The sequence below is a fragment of the Coturnix japonica genome, chromosome 1, assembly GCF_001577835.2.
Source record: "Coturnix japonica isolate 7356 chromosome 1, Coturnix japonica 2.1, whole genome shotgun sequence".
Classification (NCBI taxonomy): Eukaryota; Metazoa; Chordata; class Aves; order Galliformes; family Phasianidae; genus Coturnix; species Coturnix japonica.
In genome coordinates, this window is record NC_029516.1 from 116,337,690 (window position 1) to 116,363,867 (window position 26,178).

Sequence of the window (26,178 nt, forward strand, 5' to 3'; positions counted from 1 at the left end):
GTTGAGAACAAAAACTCCATAACCTAACCTCTATTTATTAATTTGAGAAAAATGGCAAACCTGCCAGAAAAAGGAAAAACATATGTCAGCGGGTAGAGGAAGGCAGCGCTTAGTTAGGGCGTCCCCCAACGATCAAGGTGCACTCATCCTTTCCCAGCCACCACAGCAGATTCCTTTTGACTTATACTTCTCTTTCCATGTGTCTCTACACATGCATGGCCAGTGCAGCGAGATTAGAGTAAGTATATAGACTTCGCCAGATGCGAAAACTTGCTTACAGAATGGCCTAATTGAAGGTTATATGAGAAAAGTGTTTCCTTAACATTAATGCCACTTTATCTTAAGTCCTATACCTAATTGAACTATTCTGTACCTAATTGAAAATAGTTCTGAGACTCTACCTATAATATCTACAGGAAAATCATTGCGGGCACTCCCCAACATAAATTCCCTTGTTGGTAATACACATTGGGACATTCCCATTTTTGTCCATCACCCACCACGTGCACCCAGGGTCCCTGGGCAAAGACAGTACCCGGAGAGGTTGGCCCTTTCCAGATGCTGGAAGGACCCAAAAACTGTTTTTCCCAACACACTCTTTATGTGTACTACAGGAACCTTATCTCCCTCCACAGGTAGTTTAGGGAGCTGGATTGTTAGGACCATTACGATTACTAGATCCTCGAGTGTTGACCAACCAGGTGGCTTTCTGCGAAATGGTTCTTCCCAGTTTTTATACGTTTCCACCACCCATTGGCTTTCAATCAGTTTTCAACAACCCACTTGAATCGTTCAATCTTTACCAGAAGCTGGTGCAGTGATAGGGGAAATAGTGGGGTAAAATCCACTTCAATGCCATGATTTTTGGCCCAAGTGGTTACAAGGGAATTTTGAAAATGGGCCCATTAATCTGATTCAATCTTTTCTGGAGTTGCCATGCCGCCACAGGAGTTGCTTTTTTTCCAACCCTAATATGGTGGTTTCGGGCGGTTAGCATGGGGGTACTGCGTTATGTTTCGAGCCACCCAGTGGTGCCCTCCACCATGTGAGTTACATAACGCTTACCATTGCGAGATCGTGGGCAAGGTGATATAATCAACCTGCCAGGCCTCTCCATATTTATTACTTTTGCCATCGCCCTCCCCCCAAATAGGTTTCATCCTCTTGCTTGTTTAAGTATGGCGCATGTTCACAATCATGAATAACCTGAGCAAGAGCGTCCATAGTTAAGTCCACCCCTCGGTCTCTGGCCCACTTATATGTTTGCATTCCCCTTCCTTGATGGGACCTGAAGTCTCATGGGGCCCACCGAGCTAGGAATAATTTCACCCTTGTTTCTGCAGGTCCAAGATCTATTTTGAGCCACCTCAATTTGGGGCAGCTCGATCAACCTGATGGTTATTTTTATGTTCTTTCAGTAGCCTTAACTTTTAGGCACAATGAAGCATTCTACATGGCGCACCTTTGACAACAATGTTCCTTATTGGCAGCAATGTCTTTCCACAGTTCAGCAAGCCCAAACAGGTTTACCCTTTCGTATGCCAATTATCATCTTCCCCACTGTTGGCCAACCACCCCCATAAGGCAGTTGCCACCATCCATGAATTCAGTATTTAAAGATGAAGCATTGGCCACCCTCTCCCGTTTCAGCCACATCTAAAGCCAGCTGAACAGCCTTTACCTCTGCGATTGACTTGATTCTCCTTTACCTTCGGTGGCCTCTGCAACTTGTCGGTGTGGGCTCCTCATACAGCAGCTTTCCATCTGCGATGCTTCCCTGTACAATACGACATGATCCGTCTGTTGAATAGGGGCAAATTTCTTTCGTTTTCTGGTAGCTCATTTGTATTGGATTGGTTGGCCTCTTTAGCACGTGGATACCTCTGTCTGTAGGTGGTGTTTCAAAATTTTTTTTACTCTCAGGCCAGTCCATGATCACTTCTAGGAATTCCAGGACGGCTGAGGGTTCCCATTCGAGCTCGTTGGAGTGAATTAATGAAAATCCACTTACTCCAAGTGGCATCAGTTAGCATGATGGGTGGAGGGAACCTGTCCTTAAAACATCCAGTGTATACGGCAAGGCGAGGTTGCTTAGGAAGAAGCTGGACCTCTGGTCCCAAACTACTTCAAGAAGCAAGCCGAAAGCCCCCTCATACACGGCTAAGATTCTCCTTCTTCAGTTGGAGTTGTAGCGCTCCTCGACCCTTTAGTATGCTCGACTCCAAATCTAGGGGTCGGCTCGGGTCTCTCCCTGAGGCTCTTTTGCCACAAACTCCAGGTGGAGGACCTTTCTTCTCCAGCAGCAGTGTAGAGGATGTTTTCTTCACATCCTGTCCCGTTCCGTACTGGCCCCAAGGGCCACGGCACGGGGCTATTTCTTGTTTTATCTGCTCAAAAGCCTGCTGCTTGCTCAGGACCCCATGAAATTATTCTGCTTTCCGTGTGTTACCTGATAGAGAGGGCTCACATTGTAGCTGTAGTTTGGGACATGCATTCTCCAAAAGCCCACTTACTCCCAGAAAAGATTTGGGTCTCTGTTTATTTGTGGGCGAGACATAGCAGTGATTTTGTCAATCACATCTGCTGGGATGTGACGACGTCCATCTTGCCATTTTATGCCTAAGAACTGGATTTCCTGGGCAGGCCCCTTCACCTTGCTGCGCTTAATGGCAAAAACCAGCCTTTCAAAAGAATTGTGGATTATCTGTGTCCCTTTCTTGGAAAACCTTTCTGCTGCTTGTATGGCCCCAACACCACAATGTCATCAATATACTGCAAGTGCTCAGGAGCATTACCCTGTTCCAAAAACAGCTTGGATCATCCATGGGCCAAATTTTGGGCTGTGCTTCCACCCCTGGGGTAAACGGTTCCAGGTATACTTTGAATACCTCGCCAGGTAAAAGCAAACTGTGGCCGACATTTTGCAGCCAATGGGATGGAAAAGAAGGCAAATAGCAATATTCCAATAGTGGCATACCAACCTAGCTGGCTTGTGACTCCCAATTCGATACTGGAGTTCTAGGCATGTCTGGTACAGCAGCACTTAATGGAGGGTGTACTTCATTCAGGCCACGGTAATCTGACCGTCAGGCCCTCCATTCCCCACTGGTTTTACGCACTGGCCATATGGGGCTGTTAAAAGGCGAGTGCGTTTATGCTAATCCACTCCCTGATTTCTAATTGATGCGTAAATTAGCTTTTGGAATGGGGAGCAATTGGGTCCCTATTGGTGCCGGGGTACTGCCGTCTGTGAACCACCCTGGTGGCCACTTGCGATACCTCTTGGTCGTTTACCTGGGCACCCACAGCAGAAGGATCCCCATCTGACAGACCAGGCTAAAGTTTGACAGCTGCTAAACCATTTGTGTTTACAGCAGGCTATCCCAAAGGCCCATCGATACCCCTTGGGATCCTTGAAATATCCTCCATCTAAAGGTAATCGATTCCCAGAATATTACATGGAGCCCTCTGGACCAGTCCACAATAGGGGTCTCTGCCAGTTTTTTACCAGTGGAGGCTTATTTCGGCCTCCAACATAGTACAATTCTTGGGAACCCCCAGTCACTCCATGGAATATATATTGGTTGTGTCCCTTGGGTGACTTGAGGGGCATTAGGGTGGCATTGGCACCAGTGTCCACCAGGCTTTATATTTCTGTGGTTGAGATGTGCCAGGCCAACTTTAATCCACACAGTCCAGTATACTCTGTTGTTCCCTTTCCCCCCCCTGGCTGGGGGCAGGGCCCTCTATTGTTTACCTCGTTGAGCCTTGCAGCAAACTGGAACTCTCCCCTTCTTGGAAGAGTTCCACCATTGGTGGGTGTTTTGGATTGTAATTCTTTCACTCGTGCCTGAAGTTGCCAGAAGTGGATGAGTTTATAACCACTTCTTTTATATTCCTCCCCATGATTACTCAAGAAAACAACAAAGCAAAAACGTATGTCTCTGATCATTGTCGTTTGCATTGAATACGAGGTGTCTTATCGTTGTCATTTGCTTGAATACGAGGGACGGCTCTTTTGTTTATGGTTGAGATTTTCGATGATACAGGTCGAGAGGAATCATGTTGTTTAGCTCTCTCAATAGGCGATCTGGAAATCCTGGTTCCATCAATTCTGGTACCACCGTGGATTCAATCTACATCAGGCACATAGCCAATTGTCCAATAATATCACTTTGTGTTTCCTCCACTTTGTCTAAACCTGTCCACTATTTTTTTTCCCATTGGGACAATGGCTGAAGTATAAAGCTTAACTTCTGTAGCGCTGATAAATAATTCAAGCTCCTGAAGTCAAGCTGCTTAATTAGCTCATGTTACAGGCGGGCTTTCTTTCCCTTGCCATATACCCAATGCAAGCCACAACACAACCCTAATAAGTGCACTGGCATGCTTTTCTGGAGCTGCTTTGTAAAGTCACGCCACATTTTTGTCGTGGAACGTGGACTGCTTCAGGATCATTTGTAATGTGGTTTGGATTGTTACGATTGAAACTGGGGCTGTAGAAGCATTCCACCAAGAGCCCTTTCTTCTCAAAAATTGGATACCTTTCTCCATATCAGTCCATTTCTTTTTCTCAGGCTCCAAGTCCCGTTTTAAAGGGGAATTCGTATCTTCTTACCGCTATTAAACATCCGCTTCCAGAGGGTGTAGACAGATTTTGGCATGTGCCTATACTCTGTCCACACGTGAGTCCCTGGAATGCTACCCAGTGGGCGAGCTTCAACTGCCATCGAGCGCACGCACGGTGGGCACATTGTTCCCAGCAGCGAAGTAACAAGTGACCATATTTTCTTTTGGCGGAACCGTGTGAAATCCTTCTCAGATCTCGAATTTCACTCAGTTTAAAAGATCGTATTCAATAATGCCGTCGTAATACTTTGCTCACCTTTTGGCTCTATCAAGAGTCCCAGGTGTGATGTAGGCAGCTGTGTTGATGAGGCTGCCCCATCTATAAGTTTGACTCGAGAATTTCTCGTAAAGAAAATCTAGCTTTTGGCTTCCTCGTCTGACTCTGACCCTACTCTGACGCTTGTGTTATTTTCCTCCAGGCGGGACCTTCCTCCTTTTTCCTCTCTCCTAACTTTCTCTCTCCTAACTTTCCCTGCTCCTCTGACTTCTTCGTCCTCCTCTAACATTTCTTATTATGCTCTAACACCTCTTGCTCCGCCGGACTTCCTCTGGTCTTTTCTGACTTCCTCCTGCTCTCCTGAGTCCCCCTGCCTTCCTTGAGTCCCCCTGCTCTCCTGAAGTCCCCCTGCTCTCCTGAGTCCTGCTCTGCCTCACTCCCTTCAGCTCTTCTAACCTCCTTCTGGCATTTTCTCTATCTGAGTTGAAACTCGTTTTGTTTTTCGCCCTCTGACAGGGGCAACCAACCATTGTTCTGGTTGCCCCCGGTGGTTGGTTAAGTTGGATTCATACGGTTCAGACTTGAGGGTGTCGGCATTCTGCCCTGCAGGATGTTATTAACTAGACTGGAGGGCGTCCGTTGCTCAGACTGGAGGGCGTCGTGCTTGCACTTGAGGGCGTTGCGCTCTGCCCGGAGAGTGTCATACCTGGACCGGAGGTCTTTGTGGTCAGACTGGAAAGCGTCATACTTGGACCGGAGGGCGCCGTGCTCGGGACTGCGAGGCGTCAATGCTCGGACCGGAGGGCATTTCGCGCTCAGTCTGCGAGAGTGTTGACTTGGTCTGGAAGGGCATTTGCTCGGTCTGAAGAGTGTTATGCTCGGACTGAAGAGTGTTGTGCTCGGTCCGAAGGGCATTGTGCTCAGTCTGAAGAGCGTTATGCTCGGACCGGAGGGCATTATGCACAGACTGAAGAGTGTTGTGCTCGGACTGGAGGGCATCACAGTTGGATTGGAAGGCATCATGCTTGGCCTGAAGGGTGCCGCACTCAGACTGGACGGCGTCATACTTGGACTGGAGAGTGTGTTTGTGCTCGGTTCTGGAGGGGCATTGATGCTCGGTTCCGGAGGGCATCTGGCGCTCAGTCGTGCGAGAGGAGTGTTGTACTCGTGAGCCGGAGGGCGCTGGTGCTCGGACTGGAGAGTGTCGTGCTCGGGACCGGAGGGCGCTGTGCTCGGATCTGGGAGAGTGTCGTGCTCGGACCGGAGGGCATCGCGCTCAGTCTGGAGAGTGTCTAAGACTCGGACTGGGAGGGGTGCCGTTGCTCGGACTGGAGAGTTGTCGTGCTCGGACTGAGAGAGGAAGAGCGGGCCGCCTGCGTCGGACTGAGAGTGTCAGTGCTCGGACCAAGGAGGGCATCGCGCCTCGGACGGGAGGAGTGTTGAGGTTTGGCATTGCAGGAGCTTTTCTCATCCCAAAGTTTTGCTGCGTTGCAGCTCTAAGATTCTTCTTTCTCGTACCAGATTGAGTCTCGTGGTGGTACAGGAGATCTTTTCTCTCAGCTTCAAAAACTTTTTCTCTCTCTTACCTTCGCATCCCAAAGTTTTTCTGCGTCAGCTCTAAGACTCTCTTTCTCGTACAGATTGAAGTCTCGTTGGTACAGGAGATCTTTTCTCTTCAGCTTCAAAAGCTTTTTCCTCTCTCTACCTTCTCAAGCCCAAAGTTGTTCTGCCTGTCAGCTCTTAGACTCTCCTTTCTCGGCCCTGAGAACTCTCGCTCTTCAGCTTCAAAAAACTTCCCTCTCAGGAATGGGTATTGACTAGGCCCAATAAGCATTAGCTAGGCCCAAATCATTTGTGCCTCCTGAGATTCTGCCTGAGCCACAACATTCCTGCCTCAAATATGCAATCAGAACTCTCAGGATTCTTTCCAAGTGATTACAGGGAAGTGAAGGCGTCCATAAAACTGAGATGTCTGTCCATTTGAGAAATGTCTACTTTAAGCCAGGAATTCCCTGCCACTCGAGTGATTCTCTGGGTCTAGGGAAGAGACTTCCTTCCGGAGTGTTATAAATCCAGATACTGAGTGAGATTATTACAATAATCAACAGTAAGGATCGGGGAGTTTAAGAGTTGTGACCCAGCTGAATCATTCAAGAACTGCATAAAGGATTCATAGAAAGAAGAGGAGCACGCTTAAAAAATCACACATTTCTGTATTAATTAGTTGCAATTAGTTGCGCCCTCTGAGAGCTGTATACAGATACGGGAATGTGAGCATTGCTAACCATGCTTTCAATCCATTATACCATTGTATAGCTCCATAAGGAAAAAGGGCTAGCTTAAAACATGGCCCAATATGTTCGGAAGCGTCTCAAAAAAGGAACCAATGGCACCACAGTCCCTTGGATTAAAAACAAATTTAGTAGAGAAAACATTTTTTTTTCCTCATAGAGAGAAAAAAAAGTAAAAGAAAACAAAGCTCAGCAGGTGTTCTATAAAATATACCGGAGTATTGCAGTCCGCCTGGACTTTCAAGGGCAAAGGCTCGCAAGGTGCGAATCGCAAACACGAGATAGCTCCTTAACAGAGGAAAAAAAAACTCGTAGCTCTGTTTTAAAAAGCTAAAAGAGCAACAGAGAAAACACAGAAAAACAGCAAACTCAATTTCCCCAGCATTTCTTCCACCCAAAAATCTGTCACGCGTTGGAACTAACAAAATCCACCTGCGTCCGTGACAGGGGGCCGTAGCCCCGAGGGGCCCTAGGCCGAAAGGGAAAAAGTTCAATTAGGAAAAGAAAACAGCGGCAACGTCTAAGGAGGCACACTTATTTACTAAATACTATATCGAAACAGGATACACAATATAATACCAATTATAAGTGAAATTGAGCTAACGAAATCAAGCAAAATAGGAGAGAGAATGAAGGGCCCGTAACCGAGAGGCCTACTGTGAAGCTAGGCCGAACGGCTGAAGGGCTCCCACACACTCCCCTGAACGCCAGAACTCGAAAAGACGTCAGTCTGTTCTGCGACAGAGTTAATATAGAGGTCCAGGTCCCGTGACCTTTCGTGTTGTTCCCTGGGAGATGTTAGTCTTCTTCTGATAAGTTTGCAGGATTCAGTAAAATAAATTATTCATGCTTTATATGATGTTATGATGTGGAATACTGATAGCAAAAATTACAAAATTATTAAACCATGACATATACATAGCAGTCACATAGGGCACAACTAACTTTGCACAGGGGCACATCAGTTTTTAATGAGCCTACTGTGGCTTTCTTATTTACACAGCAATACTTCATGCCTGTAGCTCATGGTAAAATACAGTTAACCGATGTGATTGAACGGATGAGCATACCTGGATATCATCCTCAGCGGCCATATTGAATTTGCCTCTTGGTTGTGGGATAGGAGGAAATATTCTTTTTGAACTGCAGTACCTTTGGAGAGAAAATGGGGTTGTAAATAAAATACTAGTGATGCAACATGGCATGTTTTGTGTTGAGCCTTAGGAGTGCTGTTTATTGCCTTACAGATCACTAAGTGAGAGGGAGTTAGAATGCTTTGAATGTTAACTGAGGGGTAATAATTTTGACACTGCTCCAATGGGTAATTCAGCTTACTTTGTGACTGAAGTTACAATGAATGATTCTTTAAGCAAGACTTAAAAATAACCCACTTGACATAAATAACTTCCACCACTAAGCAAGTTTTATCTAAGTAAGGACGCATTCTGTCTCAATACCCCGCTGTCTGGTACTGTGTGAAGCCAGTGACTTTAAGATAACGTGAAATAAAGACAAAAAACGTTTTTCTTTAGGATCTGGTGGAATGATTCACTAAGTCTAACAATCTATCCCCCCATATTGTACCACAGTGCCATCCAAAACCATAGTGCTGCTAATCCTGAACGACAGTGATGATCAGATTCTTCAAGGTTATGCAGGAGGGATGTTTCATCGAAATTCCTACATTAAGAAGGTTGATTTACCTCTTGCAAAGGCAATAATGGAGCAGCGTCACCAGGATTGTTCCAAGTGCTATCAGAAGTAAAATCACAAAAAGAAAGTAATCTTTCTCTCCACCTGAAACATCCAAGAGAGAAACGTCAGCGGTCTGCCAGAAAGCGTTAACTCCGATTGCATCTCAACTACTCGGCATCTTACACAACTTTATTCAAAAATTCAGGTGCATTTAATGCACTTCGGGATGAAAAGCGTGGATAGAGGTGGGACTATTAGAGGAACATCCAGGAAACAGGGAATAGGGACATTCAGAACAAAGAGGATGAATCTGAGCATGGTGACGCACTGAAAGAGGTTGCCCAAGGAGGTTGTGGATGCCCCATCCCTGGAGGCATCCAAGGCCAGGCTGGATGTGGCTCTGGGCAGCCTGGTCTGCTGGTTGGTGACCCTGCACATAGCAGGGGGTTGAGACTGGATGATCATTGTGGTCCTTTGCAACTCAGGCCATTCTGTGATTCTATGAAGATTTAAGGGGACTTTCAGAACTTTTGACAGAAGACAATTTGGGTACATCTCAGCCGCTTCCTGTGATCCTGCAGTCTGTGTCACAGCTGCCATCACAAACACAGTTATTCATGGGCCACCAGCATCTGTTGCCAAAGGATTTAAGCACTTCATTAATAATTTCCACCCTGCTCCTTCCATGTCACTGAGTGAGAATTAAGATTTTATTCCTATCTGTGAGTGTGAGACAGACAGAAAAGTTGGCAAACACATTAGTACTGAAAAAATCCCTTAACCCAGCCTCGATTACAAGAGTATTTCACAGTCTTACCAAACTCTATAGGGTCACTCCATTCCCCCCACTTTCTGTTTACAGAACATCTTCTTTTTCCACGTGCTCTGATTTTCAGAATGTTTTTTTCTTTCGCGTTGTAACTTTTGAATTCATATTTGTTTTCAGCTACCTACAACCAGAGTTAGAAGGTGTATTTCACTTGCTTAAATTTATTCTGTTAAGGATATCATCTTTTTTTCCTTTGTCATGTATATATATAAAACAGGACAGAAACCTGAAACTGGAGAAGCAGCCTCCGAGTCTGCAAATCATGCAAAGACTTCCCTGGATTGTGTCTATTTTCATCAAATAGAATTGATGCCTTTGAGACAATCCAACACCAGGTATGGATCGTCAGGCTTCGTGGTGCTCTATGCAAAGCCTGGAGGCTGCCAAGGATGCTTGCAAGGCTGAGAATTGCCCATTTGCAAGGATAAGACTGACAGGTTGTGTCAGAGTCCCAGTTTCACTCATTTTGAAGATCTTGATGTCCCTTCCATCTCTCTGCCCTGAACTACAGTGCTATTCATCCACAAAAATACATGTTGAAAAAAATATTTCCAATTTTTATTTAAGAGAAAAGAAGGAGAAAAAGCAACAGATCTCTTAAAATCTATTTGTGAAATAAATGGAAAGTGTGACCTTTTGTGAACTGCAAGGGAAGTTCTCCCTGTTCCCATCCAAAAGGGAAATATTAAGAAGCTTACACGTGATGCTGCCACAGGAAAATATATTCCTCAGCTCCTATGTTGATGGAAAGCTACAGTTCCAGGGACAGCTATACTCTATATCACAATGATTTACATGATAAACAGGGCAAAAGTGCAAGTTTGTTGTGATAAAAATACTTACAATTACAGGAGGATCCTTTTTCTCTTTTGGGATCTTGTCCTGCAAAATAAAAACAAGAATAAAAAAAAGGCATTAACGTGGACTGAAGATCCTGAACATTTTGAAATATTTAAGATTAGAAACATAGGTGTAGAAATTAGCAAGCAATATCACTGGCAGTGGTTGTGATTAGGATTCCAGAGAGTGTTGAAAAGATAGGATCCAGAAAACGTTTACATGTAATGTCAGCAGGACAGCAGGCATTACGGAAAAGTAAGGAAAATAAACCTGTTGTGTATGATGCATTATAAAGATTAATATTTCCCCATTACTCATTATGAGATGAGCTTTCTCAGCCTAGGACATGGATGGAAGTCATTGGTCTGCTGTGGACAAGGTGGGTGTTACTGAGCTGCCTTTACTTAGCCCTGCAGTGCCCCTTACAGCTGCTGCATAGTATTTTGCCTGGCCTCAGCTGGCCTGTCCAGAATGTGTGAGTCTTATCTGCCATCGCCATGTGGGTATCCCTGGTACCTCCACTCACCCAGTGCCTAATTTAGTGAGTGGCAGCCCTGCCCACAGAAGGGAGGTTGGAACTAGGTCATTTTAGAGGTCCGTGCCAACCCAAACCATTCTATGATTCTGTGATTCTTATTCTATGATATATTAGTTTGAAAAGAAGTCAGAAGCAGTGTAAGCTAGAACAGCAGGACTGGAGCAGGAGAACGTGCCACAGCTTATCTGATATAAGTCAATAAACTCAGAACAGAAATTTGCATGTTATTTAGATACATGTGGCTAGGTATGGTGCCAAATGCAAATCAGTACGTTGTTTTTACCTTATTTTCTATGTTAATTTCATACTCAAAACAGTCTGCGTTTTCCACATGACTTAGGAGGGGTTGTTGCCATCTAATTATGCAACCTCCTGGATTGCTAGTACAGTTGGCAGTGACACTCAATGGAGGCGGGAGTCTTTCTGGAATGAGATGAAATTCATGTAGACACGATCAATAATCAACTATAACTCACATGTTACTAGCCAAATGTATGAGAAGCTGAGACAACTAATTCAGCTGTGTGCTGATGGTAGAAGAAAATGTTATCTGCTAAACACAAGTAAAACGCAGTATGAAAATCAGAGACTATGATGCTACAACTGTTAAACTATTGACCTACATCTACAAACCTTCTGGATGTCTGAAGGTGTCTCAAATGTCCCCAGGGGCATGGTTTTAGGCAACTGGATCCTTCCCCAAATCGCTATCAGAACTTAAACACATCAATCACTTACGGGTACCCATTTAGTTAATACAGTCTTAATCTGCAAATTGAATCTGGTTTTAGGGCACAATGCCCTTGCGGCTCCTACAGACATGGAATTACTGGGGTGGAGAAATAAGCCCACAGGAAGGCTGCCCTCAAAACCTTTTCACCATTGTTTCTCTCCACTTGAGTCCTATGTTCATTTCAGTTAATTGCAGGAATTCTATCTTTTCAGCTATCAGGAATCAAGTTTGTACTACTGTATAGAGTCCTATAACAGCTGCACACAGTGGTTTTATTCTCTTTCTTTTTTTTCCTTCATAGAAGAATTCCCAGCTCTCTTTTTTCCATTTTGGTACAGCAGTAATAAAAGAGACTACTTACCAATTGTGTATAGCTTTGTATAATTATCATAGAACTGGATCAGGAAGTCTTTGTGGGATCCATTCACCAGGAAATAAGTAGTTTTATCTTTAATTGTCACATTTTGGAATTTACATCCCCTGTTTCTGTTATTTTCATCTTTAATGTAAAGCTCACATTCTGTCTGGTCATCATCTCTGTAGGTAACAGAACAGATATAGAGTGAGGGGTTTTAGTTAGTTAATTGTAGGCAGAGTGATGTGTGGAGAATTCGGACTACCCAAAACTCAATAAGACCTACTCACCTCGAGTTCTGCCAGTAGAGAAAATATTGGGTATCTCCTGGAGCATTCCTGCCTGCCTGCCAAGTGCAGTTCATGAGGGAAATGTCATAAATCATGCAGGAGAAGTTCTCAATGGCTGACCCATTAACGCCTGCAAACACAGCAATGTCCATTATGAGGAAAAAATGTGTGGACAGCTCCAAGGTAGAGAATCATGGCAGCAGACGTAATCTTATTTCAGTAAGGCTTTTGGTACTGTCCTTTATGACATCATTCTGGACTAGCTGTCCAACTATGAGGTAAACAAGTTCATACTACACTGGGAGGTGTACCAGCTCAACAGCAGAGTTCAAATGGTTGTAGTGAATGGGGCTACATCTGGCTGACAGCCATTCATTGGTAGTGGTCCCTCAATTCTAGGGACAGTTCTGTTCAACATTTTTATCAGTGTTCTGGAAGCTGCAGTGGAAAGTCTTCTCAGCAGATTTGTTCACAATACTGAACTGGGAGGTGCTGCTGACTCCCTGGAGTACAAGAGGCCATGCAGAGGGATCTAGATATGCTGGAGTGTTGACCAATCATCAGTGGCATGAGGTTCAGCAAAGGTAAATTCCGTGTGTTGCATCTGATACAGAGCAGTGCTGGACACAGGCACAGACTGGGAGAGGAGTGGCTGAAGAGCACCTCAGCAGGAAGGGACTGTGGGCGCTGGTGACAGCATCTCAGCATGAGCTAGCAGTATGCTCTGGCAGTCAAGAGGGCAAAATGCATTGTGAGCTGCATTGAACACAGCATGGACAGCTAGTCACAAGAGGTGATAATCCCTCTGTATTTAGCACCAGTGTGGTCCCACCTCACATTTTGCATGCAGTTCTGGGCTCCACAACACAACATGGACTTTCAGAAATTTGGAAGTGCCCAGAGGAGGGCACCAAAGCTGTTACGAAGGCTGAAGGCATGTACAATGAGGAGAGGCTGAGAGTTAGCTGTAAAGTAGTCAGGCAGTGGAATCTGACTTTTGTGGGTCCCTTCCAACAAATCCTCCTCTCCTCTCCTCTCCTCTCCTCTCCTCTCCTCTCCTCTCCTCCTGGTTTTGTTCTCTTGGCACATCCTTACACCTGCAACTCCAGCCAATTTTTGCTTGCATTAGGAATGATAGCTCAGATAAAACCAGACTCCCACTGTATTTTCCCACTGTATTTTGCCTGTGTCTGAACTTGGGGAGTGAGTAGAGCACTCACACAGGTAAGCAAAGGCATGCTGGCTTTTAACACCATCCTTGGTGCTACAGAGAACAGTAGTTCTCATTTTGTGACTAATGATCAAGAATCCTCTCCCAGAGGATCAGAAGAGGATCAAATTGCCCACCGGCTAGAGCTTTTCACCCTGACAAGAGTGAGTGCAACTTCATTCCTTTTTTGGAGAAGGTTCAGGTGGGAACCTCGTTTCCCTTTTGGGCTGTGCAGATGTGCTTAGCCTCATTCTTCCTTCTCCTTCAGCCAATTCTCTGCTTGTTTCTGTGGTGTGCTTCTACTTCAGCCACCCAAGTGGTTTTTACATTTCTGTGTAACTCCTAAGCACCTCATGTTGAAGGCACCTGAGAAACATGGGAGTCCCCCTGGGAGACCTGCATACCTGGACCTGAGGTCCAGGCGGGGAAGAGCATTTCAAAGGCAATACCCTGGGTTGTATTTTTTAGGGCACTGTGAAAACGTTTCCCTGGTGGAATCCTCAAGAAAAGATTGCAAACTACTTATCACTTTTTCCAAGTCTGAAATAACCCAGGTATTTGAACCCGTGACTTTAGTGGTGAAGCAGCCAGAACAATTACTTGAATCACCCTGAATTTGGCAGAGTTTTGGAGCCCTAGCGAGAAAAGGAATAACACAGTCATTGATATAGTTTTTGTAACACCTCTGTTGCAGAATGGTCAGTAGAGAACAAATGGATTAAACCAATTTTCAAAAAGACAAGCATTTTAAATAGAAGATAATATTTAACTACTGTTTAAAGAACTGTTTCCTGTGGTATATTTACCTTTGAAAGACTGTAAAAGGAGAAAACCTTACCCAGACCATGAGCATTACCTGCAGGGATAAATGGGCAAACTTTTGAGATGTTTGTCTTTGGTACTGTCATGGTAAAGACTGCTCCTCTGTACAGAGGCACACTGTCTTCTACTTCAAACCTGCACAAGTTGTTCTTCACCTGAAAAATAACATGTACATATTTTGCTTCTCTGATTTTCCTCTGCTATTTCAGAAATTCCTGGATGTGAAAGGGCCAGTCAGCAGTAACTTCTACAGCCAAATTTTAGTGTGTATGTGTAGAATCACAGAATGACTAAGGTTGGAAAGACTTCTCAGATCATCAAGTCCAACCCCAACCCACCCCGGCTGTGTCCACTAACCACATTGCTCAGTGCCACATCCACACCGTTCTTCAACACCTCCAGGGATGGTGACTTCATCACCTCCCTGGGCAGCCTGTGCCACTGCCTCTAATGCCTGTGGATTTTTTATGCTCAAGGACTAACTTTCTTCTTTACAAATTGAGGATAATCTAGAATGGAACTGTGTAATTGAAATCACAACTACACAAAAAGATTTCTACAGCAGCATATGACTGTTAAGGAAGGCTAATATTAACCCAATGACATAAGAGAATATGCTGAATCAATAGGAGAAATGAAATGAAATTAAATCAGAGGATCCCAATTAAAGAAAACTCTTCATCTGATCTCCACAGGGGTTAAGAAATATATCTATGGTGTTAGATTTAAAATCATCTGTGACAGAATGGTGTGTTATTGTAGTACATACTTCCAATTAAGCTTCTGCTTTGCTGTTCTAAATAAGCTGTCTCTCTGTCTCCTCCTTTTGCCCATAGTCTCCTCAACTTTTCTGTTAGGATAGCATGAACTTGTAACAAAATGTGTCCTAGAGGCTCATTCCCTATAAATTATCTCAATCAACAGAGTGTTTACCTCCATTTCTCTGTGTTCAAAGTTTGCAGCCATGGTACACTTGTAACTGGAGAAGTTATTGCTGCTTTGCCAGGACAGTTCCATTCTTCTCCGATCCAGTGTCAAGTTTGAGATAAGAAATTCTTGTGTCCCTGCTGAAATGGTTACAGGATAAGTTCAAGTTAGGGCATGGTGCTGTTATTGTTAAATTGAGAGTATAGTATATTTCAGGCCTAAATTCACTACTACCAGCTTAATATCAAATAACTCCAATAAGTGAGGAATTAAACACTGTTCTGCAGACTGCATAAAAATATACTTACACCCCAAACACTGGAGGTCAGCATGTAAAGGACAAAATAGCATCATACACCAACAAATCACGCATGTGAGTCCAAGAGCATCAAACATCTTTCTTCTCTGTAAAGATACAATGGGCAAAAAGAAAATAAAAACTTAAACAAAAGAAAATTACATCAAAGATCATCTTCTGCTCCAAATCTTCATTTTCTTCATGACAATGAGCAAACGAAAGCTATTTAATTCACCCCTAGAACATATTCTTCAGAAAAGCTGAGCAAAGGCTGTGTTTCAGGATTTCTGGTAGGCACCTATTCTTTAAAAGATCTGAGTGAGCTCACTACTATACTATTATCATCTGCAAGACAGCAGTTTCAGATGAAGAGGCCACTAACTCTCGTTACTACACATCCACTCATTGACAGCGCAAGGACCATGACTTAGGATTGCTGTTCTCTGAAATATTTGCCCTAACCATCAAAAAGCTAAGCATTCTTGCTTTCTGATCCTGTGAACAGCCCTGCCAATTTTACCATAGAATCATTAAGATTAAAAAAGACCTTTAAGATCATCTTGACCAACCATCGACCCATTCCCACCATGCTTACTAACCACATCCCTCACTGCCACATCCATATGTTTCCTGAACATCTCCAGGATGATTAAGAATGAATGATTAAGGTTGAAAAGACTTTTCAGATCATCCAGTCCAACCCCAACCCACCCCCTTGCACGCCCACTGCCCACATCCCTCAGTGCCACAACCACATGGTTCTTGAACACCTCCAGGGACGGTGACTGCACCACCTCCGTGGGCAACCTGTGCCACTGTCGCATTATGCAGTGCTTCTGCTGCGGAATGACCACCTAGATTGGCTTTCAACTCTTTGGTGAAGGCATCTTTTGGGAAGCAGGCAATTTGGTTTTCGGCTGTGTCAGGCTGTGAGTGACTCACTTCTCCAGGAGTGCTCTGTTAAACCCAGCATCAGCACCAAGGCAAGTTAAAAGCTTTTTCCTCCTCCTGTTTGCACCTTAGTTGTGTATGGAAAACACCATGAGTTCTGACTTGTCCATGCAAAGCAGGAGGAGAAAAATCTGAGTATCTGCCAGATCTTAGCAGGAATTAAATATTGACCTACTTTTCTTAACTCTGGCAAATGTACAGTTTTGCTTGAAAAGAATTTGAGGCTGGTTTCAAATATTCTTATAGCAAAACATTAATAGTGTTTGAAACAAGAGTTGTCCATCCCACAGCCCATGGGCTACATGCAGCCCTGGGCAGCTAGTAGTGTAGTCCCACAAAATTATAAACTTTATTGTTATTATATGATTTTAAACAACATTTTCCATTAATTCATTGAGCATAGCTCAAGTGCCAACTGTGTAGGCAACAAAGGAATGCTGTGGAAAGACGCATGCAGTGCAGTGCTAGTTACAGCTCTTGCGCCCACCACACACATTAAGCTGAACTGATGTCTCTGTGCATTACACTGTACATGTGTTTGTGTTGCTTAATGAGTAAAATGCAATGATTGCCAATAACATTTCAACCTACCTACATGTATAAAGATTTTTAATGAGTTTTGTGATATGTATTTGATGTGTGTTCCACAAAATCAAGGTCATTATCACGCTAGTTGTATTTTTTTGTTGCCCTCCTTTTTATGTTTAAATTATATATATATGAAGTTTTGTTACTCATATACATTAACTATATTATGCATTTTATATGTGGACAAAGGCAAACCAAAAGATTGGACAACCATGGCTTAAGAGCAATTTCCTAAATTACTTCTCATTCTTTTCTTACAAGCAAAGTGCTTGTTACCATCTCTCAAAGTGTTCAAGAAATGTTTACATGTTGTACTAAGGGACGTGATTTGGTGTGGAAATATTGTTAGTAAGCAAACAGTTGTATTGGATGATCTTGGAAGTCTTTTCCAACCTTAATGATTTTATGATTCTAAGACTCTGTCAGTTCCAGTATTATTTACTATCAACTTTTCTTCTTTTCTTTTCTGACCACATACCAGCTTAGGAAAGCTTTCCATTCAGAAAGGTGCCCAATATGCTGGAACTTTGATGAGCCTTAGCACAGGCCATTTGACTACGAATAACCTTAGATTCAGATGCTTTTCTACTGTATTGAGTATCCCAAATAGAAGCATTCATCATAAACTTCAGATTTCTATCAGTTCCCGACTAACCTGAATTAAATACATTTATTTTTTTCTTAATTTGGTTCCTCACTTTTCACCCCTTTTCATGGAGAACCGAGTGTACTAAATAATCCCATTTCTTAGCTGTAGTTTCCCGCATTCCACTATTAAACATGATCAATTTTTCTTATGCTTTCTTTATTCCTTATTTCTTTTGGATCCAGGCCTTGTGGAACATTACTGTGGGCATGAAGCATGAGAATGTATACTTCATAATAAAAATTTGGTGCTGCCTTACAGGACCGTGTCCATAACAATTTTAAACTAACAAATAAACTGATCCACAGTTGAACTTTGACTATAAAATGCACTTAAGAAGTTGGGGAAAGTGCTAAATCTGCTTCACAGATACCTAATCCAAAATTAGCAGACAGATATTTGCCTGAGTTGAAGACTCACACTTTTGGTATATGACTATTACATCAAGTTTTTTTGTAAGTCACATGTTTTAAGTGATTTTCCCAACTTTATCCTATCTTTTACAGATCAGTAAAAGTTCCTATCTTTTACAGATATACTTACAAATTTCTCATAGATGACAGAGAAAGGTGACTCCTGATCTGAGAATGTATTTTTCAATCAGATTTGCTTATCAATGCAATTATATTCTAATTTTTGTAATTTAATGCAGTGCTTCTGTGTTGAATCCAGCTGCTTATTACCCCTTTGCTTATCCCCCCCTTATGGCTATCTTTGACAGCATGATTCTACGTCTTAAAGTGCAGTTTAGTTGATTTAATAACTACATATTAATAAGCAGTAAACAGATTAACTCTTAGCCTTTCTGATCCCTTGATCCCATAAATTTCTGTGAATATCTTCCAGAACCTTATTCTGTGCTTGTGCGGTATTCGGACTAATTTTCCCTAAAGAGACAGTATTATCTTAATGATCCTATTTGAAGAGGAATTCCTCAGAAGACATAAGATATCCTTCCCATCTTGACTTGGCGCCATTATGTTTTGATAATGAAACAGACCAACTAACATTCCTGCAGACATCCTATGTGGGGTGTACTCTGATATTAAGACACCTACAAGTAGGTCTTTATATATGCATTAATTGTTTAAGTTCACATTACTGTCCATAGTTTTCTGGTTAAATTCTATTCACTGCTCCTGGTACACTTAAATCATTTCTCAGTGCCTTTAGTTACAGCTGATAGAAATCTTTTTAAGATCGTTGGTTTTAATGCTTCTTAGCTACTCTTTTTCTTTTCTCAGAGGAAGTTAAAACTCTATGTTAGAGATTTCCCTGTTCCTAATAATTGTCTCTCTGTTCCTTTCTACATGAAGAAGCCACATCAATCAGTGGAATTTTTGGTTTAAGTATTTCCTAGAAGTACAATTTTCTTGTAGGCATTTTCTTGATTGCAGGCATTTCTAGGGCTAATTCTAGGACTATTTAGTGAATACTGGAACATAGGAAAAAAATAAACTTGCTAATAGTCTGTTAATTGCCTGTTTTTCTATATAACTCTTATGGACCCTTCAGAAGAACAGATCAAGACTGACTCCATTTGTGATTTAAGCAAAAATCCATCCTGATCCAAGTAAGCTGGAGTTCTGAATGTGTTTGAAGGGCTCCTCACACTTCATGGAAATGTCTCAACATGGCCCATCTGTTAGAATATCCAGAAGCAGAGACAGGACAGGACACAGCACTGGTGGATCAGTGGATAGAGTCTTCATGGTAGACTGACACCTTCCTGCTTATCTGTTCAGCATCAGACTTTTCTTTCTAAGTCATTCTGCAACAGAGAGAATGTGGCCACAGCTGCTGGGAAGCGATACTGAAGAATCTTAAGTACAAGCAGTACAGAGGACTGGTACTGAAATGTTCTATGAGATATTGGTCTCAACAGTTATTTCACTTTCCCATGCTCTCAGTGATCTCCACAGGAATATCAAGATCACCTATTATTCTCTACCTCTTTTCCCATAACAATATTTTTCTTCATTTTATATCCTTTGTTCAGTCACTTAGTCTTTTCTTAGGGTTTTTTTTTTTTTTTTTTTTTTTCTCCCTCATTCTATCTTGACTTTTAGGTGATTGTTTTCCTACTCTCTCTAAAATGTCTGCTCACCTTTTCTTTATTGTCTTTGCTTCATTCTTGTCATCTCCTTCTGTTTGCTCTCATGCCTACCCTGCTTTCCATACTGCTAATTCTCTATGTTTTCTTGTGGAAATGCTCATCCGGAGCATTGCCAAATGAACCATCTGCAGCCCTGTCTGCTTAGAGGAGAGCTTGCTGGCACTGTTGTGTCCAGACTCTGGGCATATCATTGGGCTTGCAGTAGGAATAGCAGGAGCTACAAGTGTTCTTCAGGAGAAAGATCTTTTTCATTGACTTCAGTGATATTTCACTGAAGCACTTTGCTTCCCAGTGCATTTATGTTTCACAGTTGACTGACTTTTAAAGAAATTGCACAAGAAATCAATGTTGGGTAATCAATATTTTTTGTTGTTGTTCCTTTTCTGAACAGACCTCACCAGTGAAGGTGTCAGAAGGAAGGCATAGTTCTACCAGAACAATTTGGGGTGTTGTCTGGAGGATCACAGTAACAGAAACAAAAATACGCTGTGTAAGTAGGGTTTCCTCATGTTTTTCCCTTTTCTTTTTTTCTTCTCCTTTCCTGGCCAGCTTCAAAAGTCTCTTGGCCTCTCAGCATGTAGTTATGCTGCTGCATGGGGGAGAGACACAGAGGGAACTCATGAACCTGACGTCTATACTAATTTAGTTTAGCTCTCTCCAAGGCAGGTTTGCTCTTAAGCTAATCTATCAACTCAAACTAAGTGGACATAAACTTGCCAGTGCTACTTAACCTTGGAGTCGTGAAGAGTCCTGGCTTTCTTTTATTTAGTGGCATGCACATAGAATCTATGTTTAATTTTTCACTAGGAATACCTTATCAAGGAAATAATCTAAATTACTGCTAAGCTTATTATCTGCTGTAACCAGATGTACAACATGTCCTTCTCAGCAACAGCGATCATATCCCTGGAGACAGACACTTTCACTGTATGACAGTGAATGTACGTTTGATTTTTTGTAGCAAGGCATGGGCAAACTCAGTATTCTTTGGAGTGACTTTTGTATCAACATTGCAGAAAGAAAATATGGTCATATTTTGAAGTTATGGAATACCTATAGTAGTTTTTACTGAGACATCAATTAAATACTGATCTAAACACTTTATTTTCTCATCCTCTTTGTTGGTACATTCTTTTCTCTCAAGTTGTGAGTGTAGGATGTTACCAGTAAAAGCCACCTGAGACCAAGATTTCTTAATTTGAACTCCTGGCTTTGCCAGTGGTTTTGTTGTTGTTGTTTGGAGTGGCTCTGGGAAAGTTATTCCTGCCCATGACACCCTTCAGTAAATGAAAATATGAATTTTACTCATAGGGGGGTGTGAACATAAACTGTGCTGCAGCCAAACCAATGCTTATACATCATGGGCAAATGGAGATCACCATTAAGCATACCAGGAGGCATAGAAATAAGTGTAGGCAAAATACAATAGACAAGTAAGTATTGAGCTCATATTGATGCTTAAATGTTGTCTTCCAAGAATCAATTCAACCTGTAGATTGTTTTGTTTTTTCCATTTTTGTATATGATATAAAACTCAGAGAAATGGTTGCTATATCGTTATACTGTTTTGCTTCAGAGGGACCTGGATGGGCTTAAGAAATGGGCTGACAAGGATCTCACGAAGTCAAACAGGAAAAATGCACCTGGGGTTCTTCTTCATGGGGAGGAATTATCCCAAGCACAACAGACTAAAGATGACCTGCTTGAAAGAAGCTATGCAGAGAGGGTCCTTGGAGTCCTGGTAGACATCAAGCTGAACATGAGTCATTGATGTGCCCTTGACACAAAGTAGGCTAATGGTAAACTAAGATGCATTAGGCAAAGTATTACCAGCACAATGAGAAAGATGATTGTTCCCCTCTCTCAGCTCTGGTGATGCCATTTCTGGGGTCCTGTGTCCAGCTGTGGGCTTTCCAGTACAAGAGAGACACAGATACAACAAAGTGAGTCAAGCAAATGATCACAAATACAGTTTAGGGTGTAGAACAGCCTTCATAAAAAGGAGAGGTGGAGAGAGTTGGAACTGTTCAGCTTGGAGAGAGGAAGTCTCCAGGGTACCTTATCCATGTGCATAAAACAACATGGGGGAATAATGAAGATGGAGCCAGACTTTTCTCAGTGGTGCCTGGTGATCAGACAAAAGGCAATAGGCACAAATTGAAAGAGAGGGCATTCGGTTAAAAGATAAGAAAGCAATTTCTTCTTTGAAGGTAGATACACAATGTCACAACTACTAAGAGAGGTTGTTGAGTCTTCAGTCTTGGAGATACTCCAAACTTGTCAGGACACAGCCCTGGAAAGCTAAAACTAAATTTTTTTTTACAAGAAATAGAACTTCAAATATCCCAAGGATGCAGAAAATAATATTTTTTTCAGTTATTGCAAAATAAATGTCAGAGCAAAAGACATCATAGGCATTTCATAGACTGAATCTTGTAGAAAGTATCGGTATTTTCTCTGGGCTTTCTAAAGCAGGAAGCTAATCTAGATTTCGTAGATGTTCTAGTATAAATGGATCTAGCTTAATCCTTAGCAAATGTTTGCATTATGTACGCTTTTATTTTGCAGCAAAACTAAAAAGCAATAGATGACACAAAGACACATACCTCCTTGTGGAAAAACCCTCCTCCTCTATTTTGTTTGATTTTGGATCAGAGCTGCAAAGACACTTAAGCTTGCAAGTGTTTAGATCTGTCAGTTTTTTTACAATGCACCACTATTTAATAGCAAATTCTGCAAACCAGAAAGTTACTCAGATTATCATTTCCCCTACAGCTTTTGAACTTCCTTAAATTTCCTAATTTGCAGATGCAAATGATTTCACATGAACTGATCACGCAACTAAGTCTTCCTTCCTGCTATGCAGTATGAACGAACAGTCATGCAAAATTATTATAAAATAATGCATACACAGTGACAGGGAACATATAAATACCCCTCTTACAAATAAATGAATTGTCATAAATACTATGTTTTGGAAATGAATAATTGCAGTTATGTTACACGGATTTCAATTTTATACAAGTCAATGCTTGAACTTCTTACAACATGGCCATTTAATTTTATCAAGACCCAACTGGCTGTGAAGAATGTTGAGTTTGTAAAAGACTTTTCAGTCATAAAAATATGAAAAGCTAATCCATAATGTTTGCTTTAGCTGTCAGCAACTTTAGCTGTGGCTTTGAGTCATGCTCAGTATTAGCCACTTCCTAGTTTGTTTTACATGATACATGATATACATAGAAGTAGCTAGCGGTTCTTCAGGCAAGACTTTTTATTTCTTGTTTTCAGTGATTTGAATTACTCTTCACCTTTCACTCCTAATACAGGCACAACAACAGAGAATTCCCTGAGCTTCTTGGGAGTGGAGTAGGGTCCTTATCATTTAGTCTGCTAGAGGAAGAATTATTTCTAACCCTGCTTTCCTTGAACCAAAGTCTCTCACTTTATTATTTTCTTGTGTGTGTGATAATGATGCTAATCACTTTGAAAATAACCTGAAATATCGGCATTTTGAACAAACAAAAAATCTTAAGTGTTATTGTCTTCTCTTATTTGTTAATGAGATGATATAGGATGACAGGTACTTTCTCAGCTCAGTCAAAGGTAATACCTGACTTACATGTTCAGTGTCTTCTCTTAACAAACACAAACTAGGAACAGCCTGAATATCTAGTTTGTGCTGCTTCAGCCAAAAGCAATATGTAATAATAATTTTGCCATCCTCACTGGACTGGCTTCTCATTCTGTCTGTTCTGGGTTTATTCTGACAGTGGGAGCTAAAATAGCTCAATATGTTCCATTTCTTTCTTTCCAAGACATCCAAGACAAGCATTGCTTACTGTTTCTGGTGGTTGAGAACCAACCTTGTGAGAGATACTGGGGAGGATGTGGGCCTGAGCCTGCTCTCACCTAGGCTTTCACCTAGGAAAAGGACAGCAGGAACAAGCACTGGAAAGGGTCGAGGAAGGTCTGAAGGACAGGACCTAAGAGAGTAACATGACAAGTAATTCCAGGTGAAGGAAATAGATAAAGGAACAATTAAGAATTCAGAGACAATTCTGAACACTTTTACAACTGTGTGCTTTCCTGGAAAAGGTAATTAATTTTGTTAAAAGGATTTGCATCCTGCAGCAGTGGCATGTTTGGTCAGATTGTGAATAACCTGAGGATTGTCTAACAGTCTCATCTGATTATTACTTTCAGACTATTCAAAGAGTAGCTACATAAGTCTTGACTAACATGTTTCAAAGCTCTAGGATGAATTCACTGGGGCTCTGTGTGCATCACTCTTCCCTCTTCTTGGGATGAGGCTTTCTGTGCTTGATCACTGTATGCTCTGGGATAGTTCTGGCCAGAGAGATCACAGCCTGATGGCTCCATGGTTGTCCTTGGGTTCTGTGTCCGCCCCATGAGGGCAAATGTCCTTCACAGTGCCCTGCTTTCTCTGTGCAGACAAGATCATGACTCTGACTCCATTGGTGACCAGTTTCCTTCAAGGACATCTTATCTCTTTTATGTTTCCCTTCATCATGCCCCACCTTCTCCTGGGAACCATCAGATCAACTGTTTCTGAACAGACACACTGCTTATCTTGATGTTTATGATAAACCAGAAATGGTTTTGATGTTGCGTAATATGCTATTCTGTGCTTTGTCGATGTGAGCAGCTGACAGGAGCAATGAGGCAGGGAAAAAGACCTCTCCAGTTCCCCCAAGAAAATCTCTGCCAGAGCCAGAATTCTTGGTCTACAGGTGGTCTTCTGGACTCTTGAAGGTGGTGTTCCACAGTGTTGGTGTAGATGTTAATAGACGATTCATGAGTAGTTTGCCATAAATAAAAGAGAGATATTCACTCTAGATGGTCTGAAACATCCATTACAATAACATCTTGGTTTAGCACTAGCATTTGCTGAGAAAAAGCCTACTAGGCTGATAAAAGTTTCAGAAATGTCACCAGCCTTTCATTAAAAAAAAGATTAGATCACACATGGAACAATTATTTCCATAGAATTCAACAAGCTGTCCAATGCTTTATGAAATTCTTTTGTAACAGACTGACAATGAGTAGTGTAATTCATAGTTTTAAGAAATGCACAGGAAATTTTTTCACAATACTTATTTTGAAAAAGATAATATCACTTTTTCTTTGAAAAAAAAAACCAAACCAACAATAAAGCACTAATTTTCCTTTTCTGGACAACTTAAATTAAAAGCCATTAATTGATGAATTCAGTTTTAGTTTTTTTTTTTGTTTTGTTTTTTTGTTTTTTTGTTTTTCACCTTTTTTTCAGCCGGTGTGGCCTCTGTTTTGAGCAAATGAATTGGTCACCTGGTGTTATCCACAAACATGACGATGAGAGCTCCTCTACCTCACTGACAAAGATGTCAAACAGGATAGACGTAAGGATAGAACCCTCTGGTACCCCAATTGTCATGGGTATTTACTCTTTTAAAAACCATACTGACTGCTCCCAGTAATGTCCTTATCATGCCCAGAAATGTGCTCCAATAGGAATCCCATCATGACAGTCCAAGCTGTCAGGCCTGTGGTTCCCTGGGATAATCTTCAGAACTTTTTCCAAAGATGAGAACAGTACTTGCCTTTCTCTAGTCAATAAAGACCTCCTTGGTCTCCACAACCTTTAAGATGCTACAGAATGGATTGGCCAGGTCTCATCACCCTTAAGTTGGGTTCTTGTGAGAACTGTATAGATCTGAGTTTCCACATTTAATACTTTCTTTGGACACACAATGTTATTTGTTCCTTTCCTTCTTGCACCCTTTTGATTTGAGAAGCTGGTCTCCTGGTAAGTCTATATATTTCCTTAAGTGTTACAGTGGCTGTCCTCAGACTGGGGATCGTGTGTAATGGCAGATTTCATGTGTTCACCTAAATTTAAGATTTAATGAAACACATCTGGCAAAATTACATGGCTGTTGGTCTTGGTGCAATAAAACTGTCCTGGGAATATTTAATCTGATAATCAAACATACAGCATTGTAAAAAGAAAAAAAAAAGTCTAATAATGAAGTAACTATATTGGGATGTCTGAAATTTCATTCCAAGCTTTTGTCTCAAAATAAAAAGCAGTTCTACACTAAAGCATGAACTTGATCTAACCACGTTTCCTCGCTTATTTGTGAAAAACATTGTGACGTCCTCAAAACATGAACCTCCAAGGCCAAAAGAAGCAGCAAGGT

The 26,178-nt window shown here is 42.0% G+C and overlaps 1 protein-coding gene and 1 long non-coding RNA gene across 2 annotated transcripts in view; one reads left to right on the forward strand and one right to left on the reverse strand.

Moving 5' to 3' along the window:
* LOC107306208 (granulocyte-macrophage colony-stimulating factor receptor subunit alpha-like) overlaps positions 1 to 26,087 on the reverse strand; it is a 28,819-nt gene extending 2,732 nt beyond the window's left edge. The window contains exons 1-11 of the mRNA XM_015849150.2: positions 22,582 to 26,087; positions 15,685 to 15,781; positions 15,383 to 15,516; positions 14,484 to 14,604; positions 12,418 to 12,547; positions 12,134 to 12,309; positions 11,323 to 11,462; positions 10,505 to 10,543; positions 9,650 to 9,782; positions 8,841 to 8,934; positions 8,208 to 8,289 (exon numbers count right to left, since the gene is read on the reverse strand). Coding sequence (XP_015704636.2) covers positions 8,208 to 8,289; positions 8,841 to 8,934; positions 9,650 to 9,782; positions 10,505 to 10,543; positions 11,323 to 11,462; positions 12,134 to 12,309; positions 12,418 to 12,547; positions 14,484 to 14,604; positions 15,383 to 15,516; positions 15,685 to 15,772 — 1,137 coding nt within the window. The 5' untranslated portion in view covers positions 15,773 to 15,781; positions 22,582 to 26,087. The remainder of the gene's footprint in view (positions 1 to 8,207; positions 8,290 to 8,840; positions 8,935 to 9,649; positions 9,783 to 10,504; positions 10,544 to 11,322; positions 11,463 to 12,133; positions 12,310 to 12,417; positions 12,548 to 14,483; positions 14,605 to 15,382; positions 15,517 to 15,684; positions 15,782 to 22,581) is intronic.
* On the forward strand, positions 12,622 to 21,710 carry LOC107306215. Its single transcript, XR_004305664.1, has 3 exons — positions 12,622 to 13,001; positions 20,367 to 20,465; positions 21,552 to 21,710. It is a non-coding gene; the product is annotated as an uncharacterized LOC107306215 (long non-coding RNA).
* Positions 26,088 to 26,178: the final 91 nt, after the last annotated feature.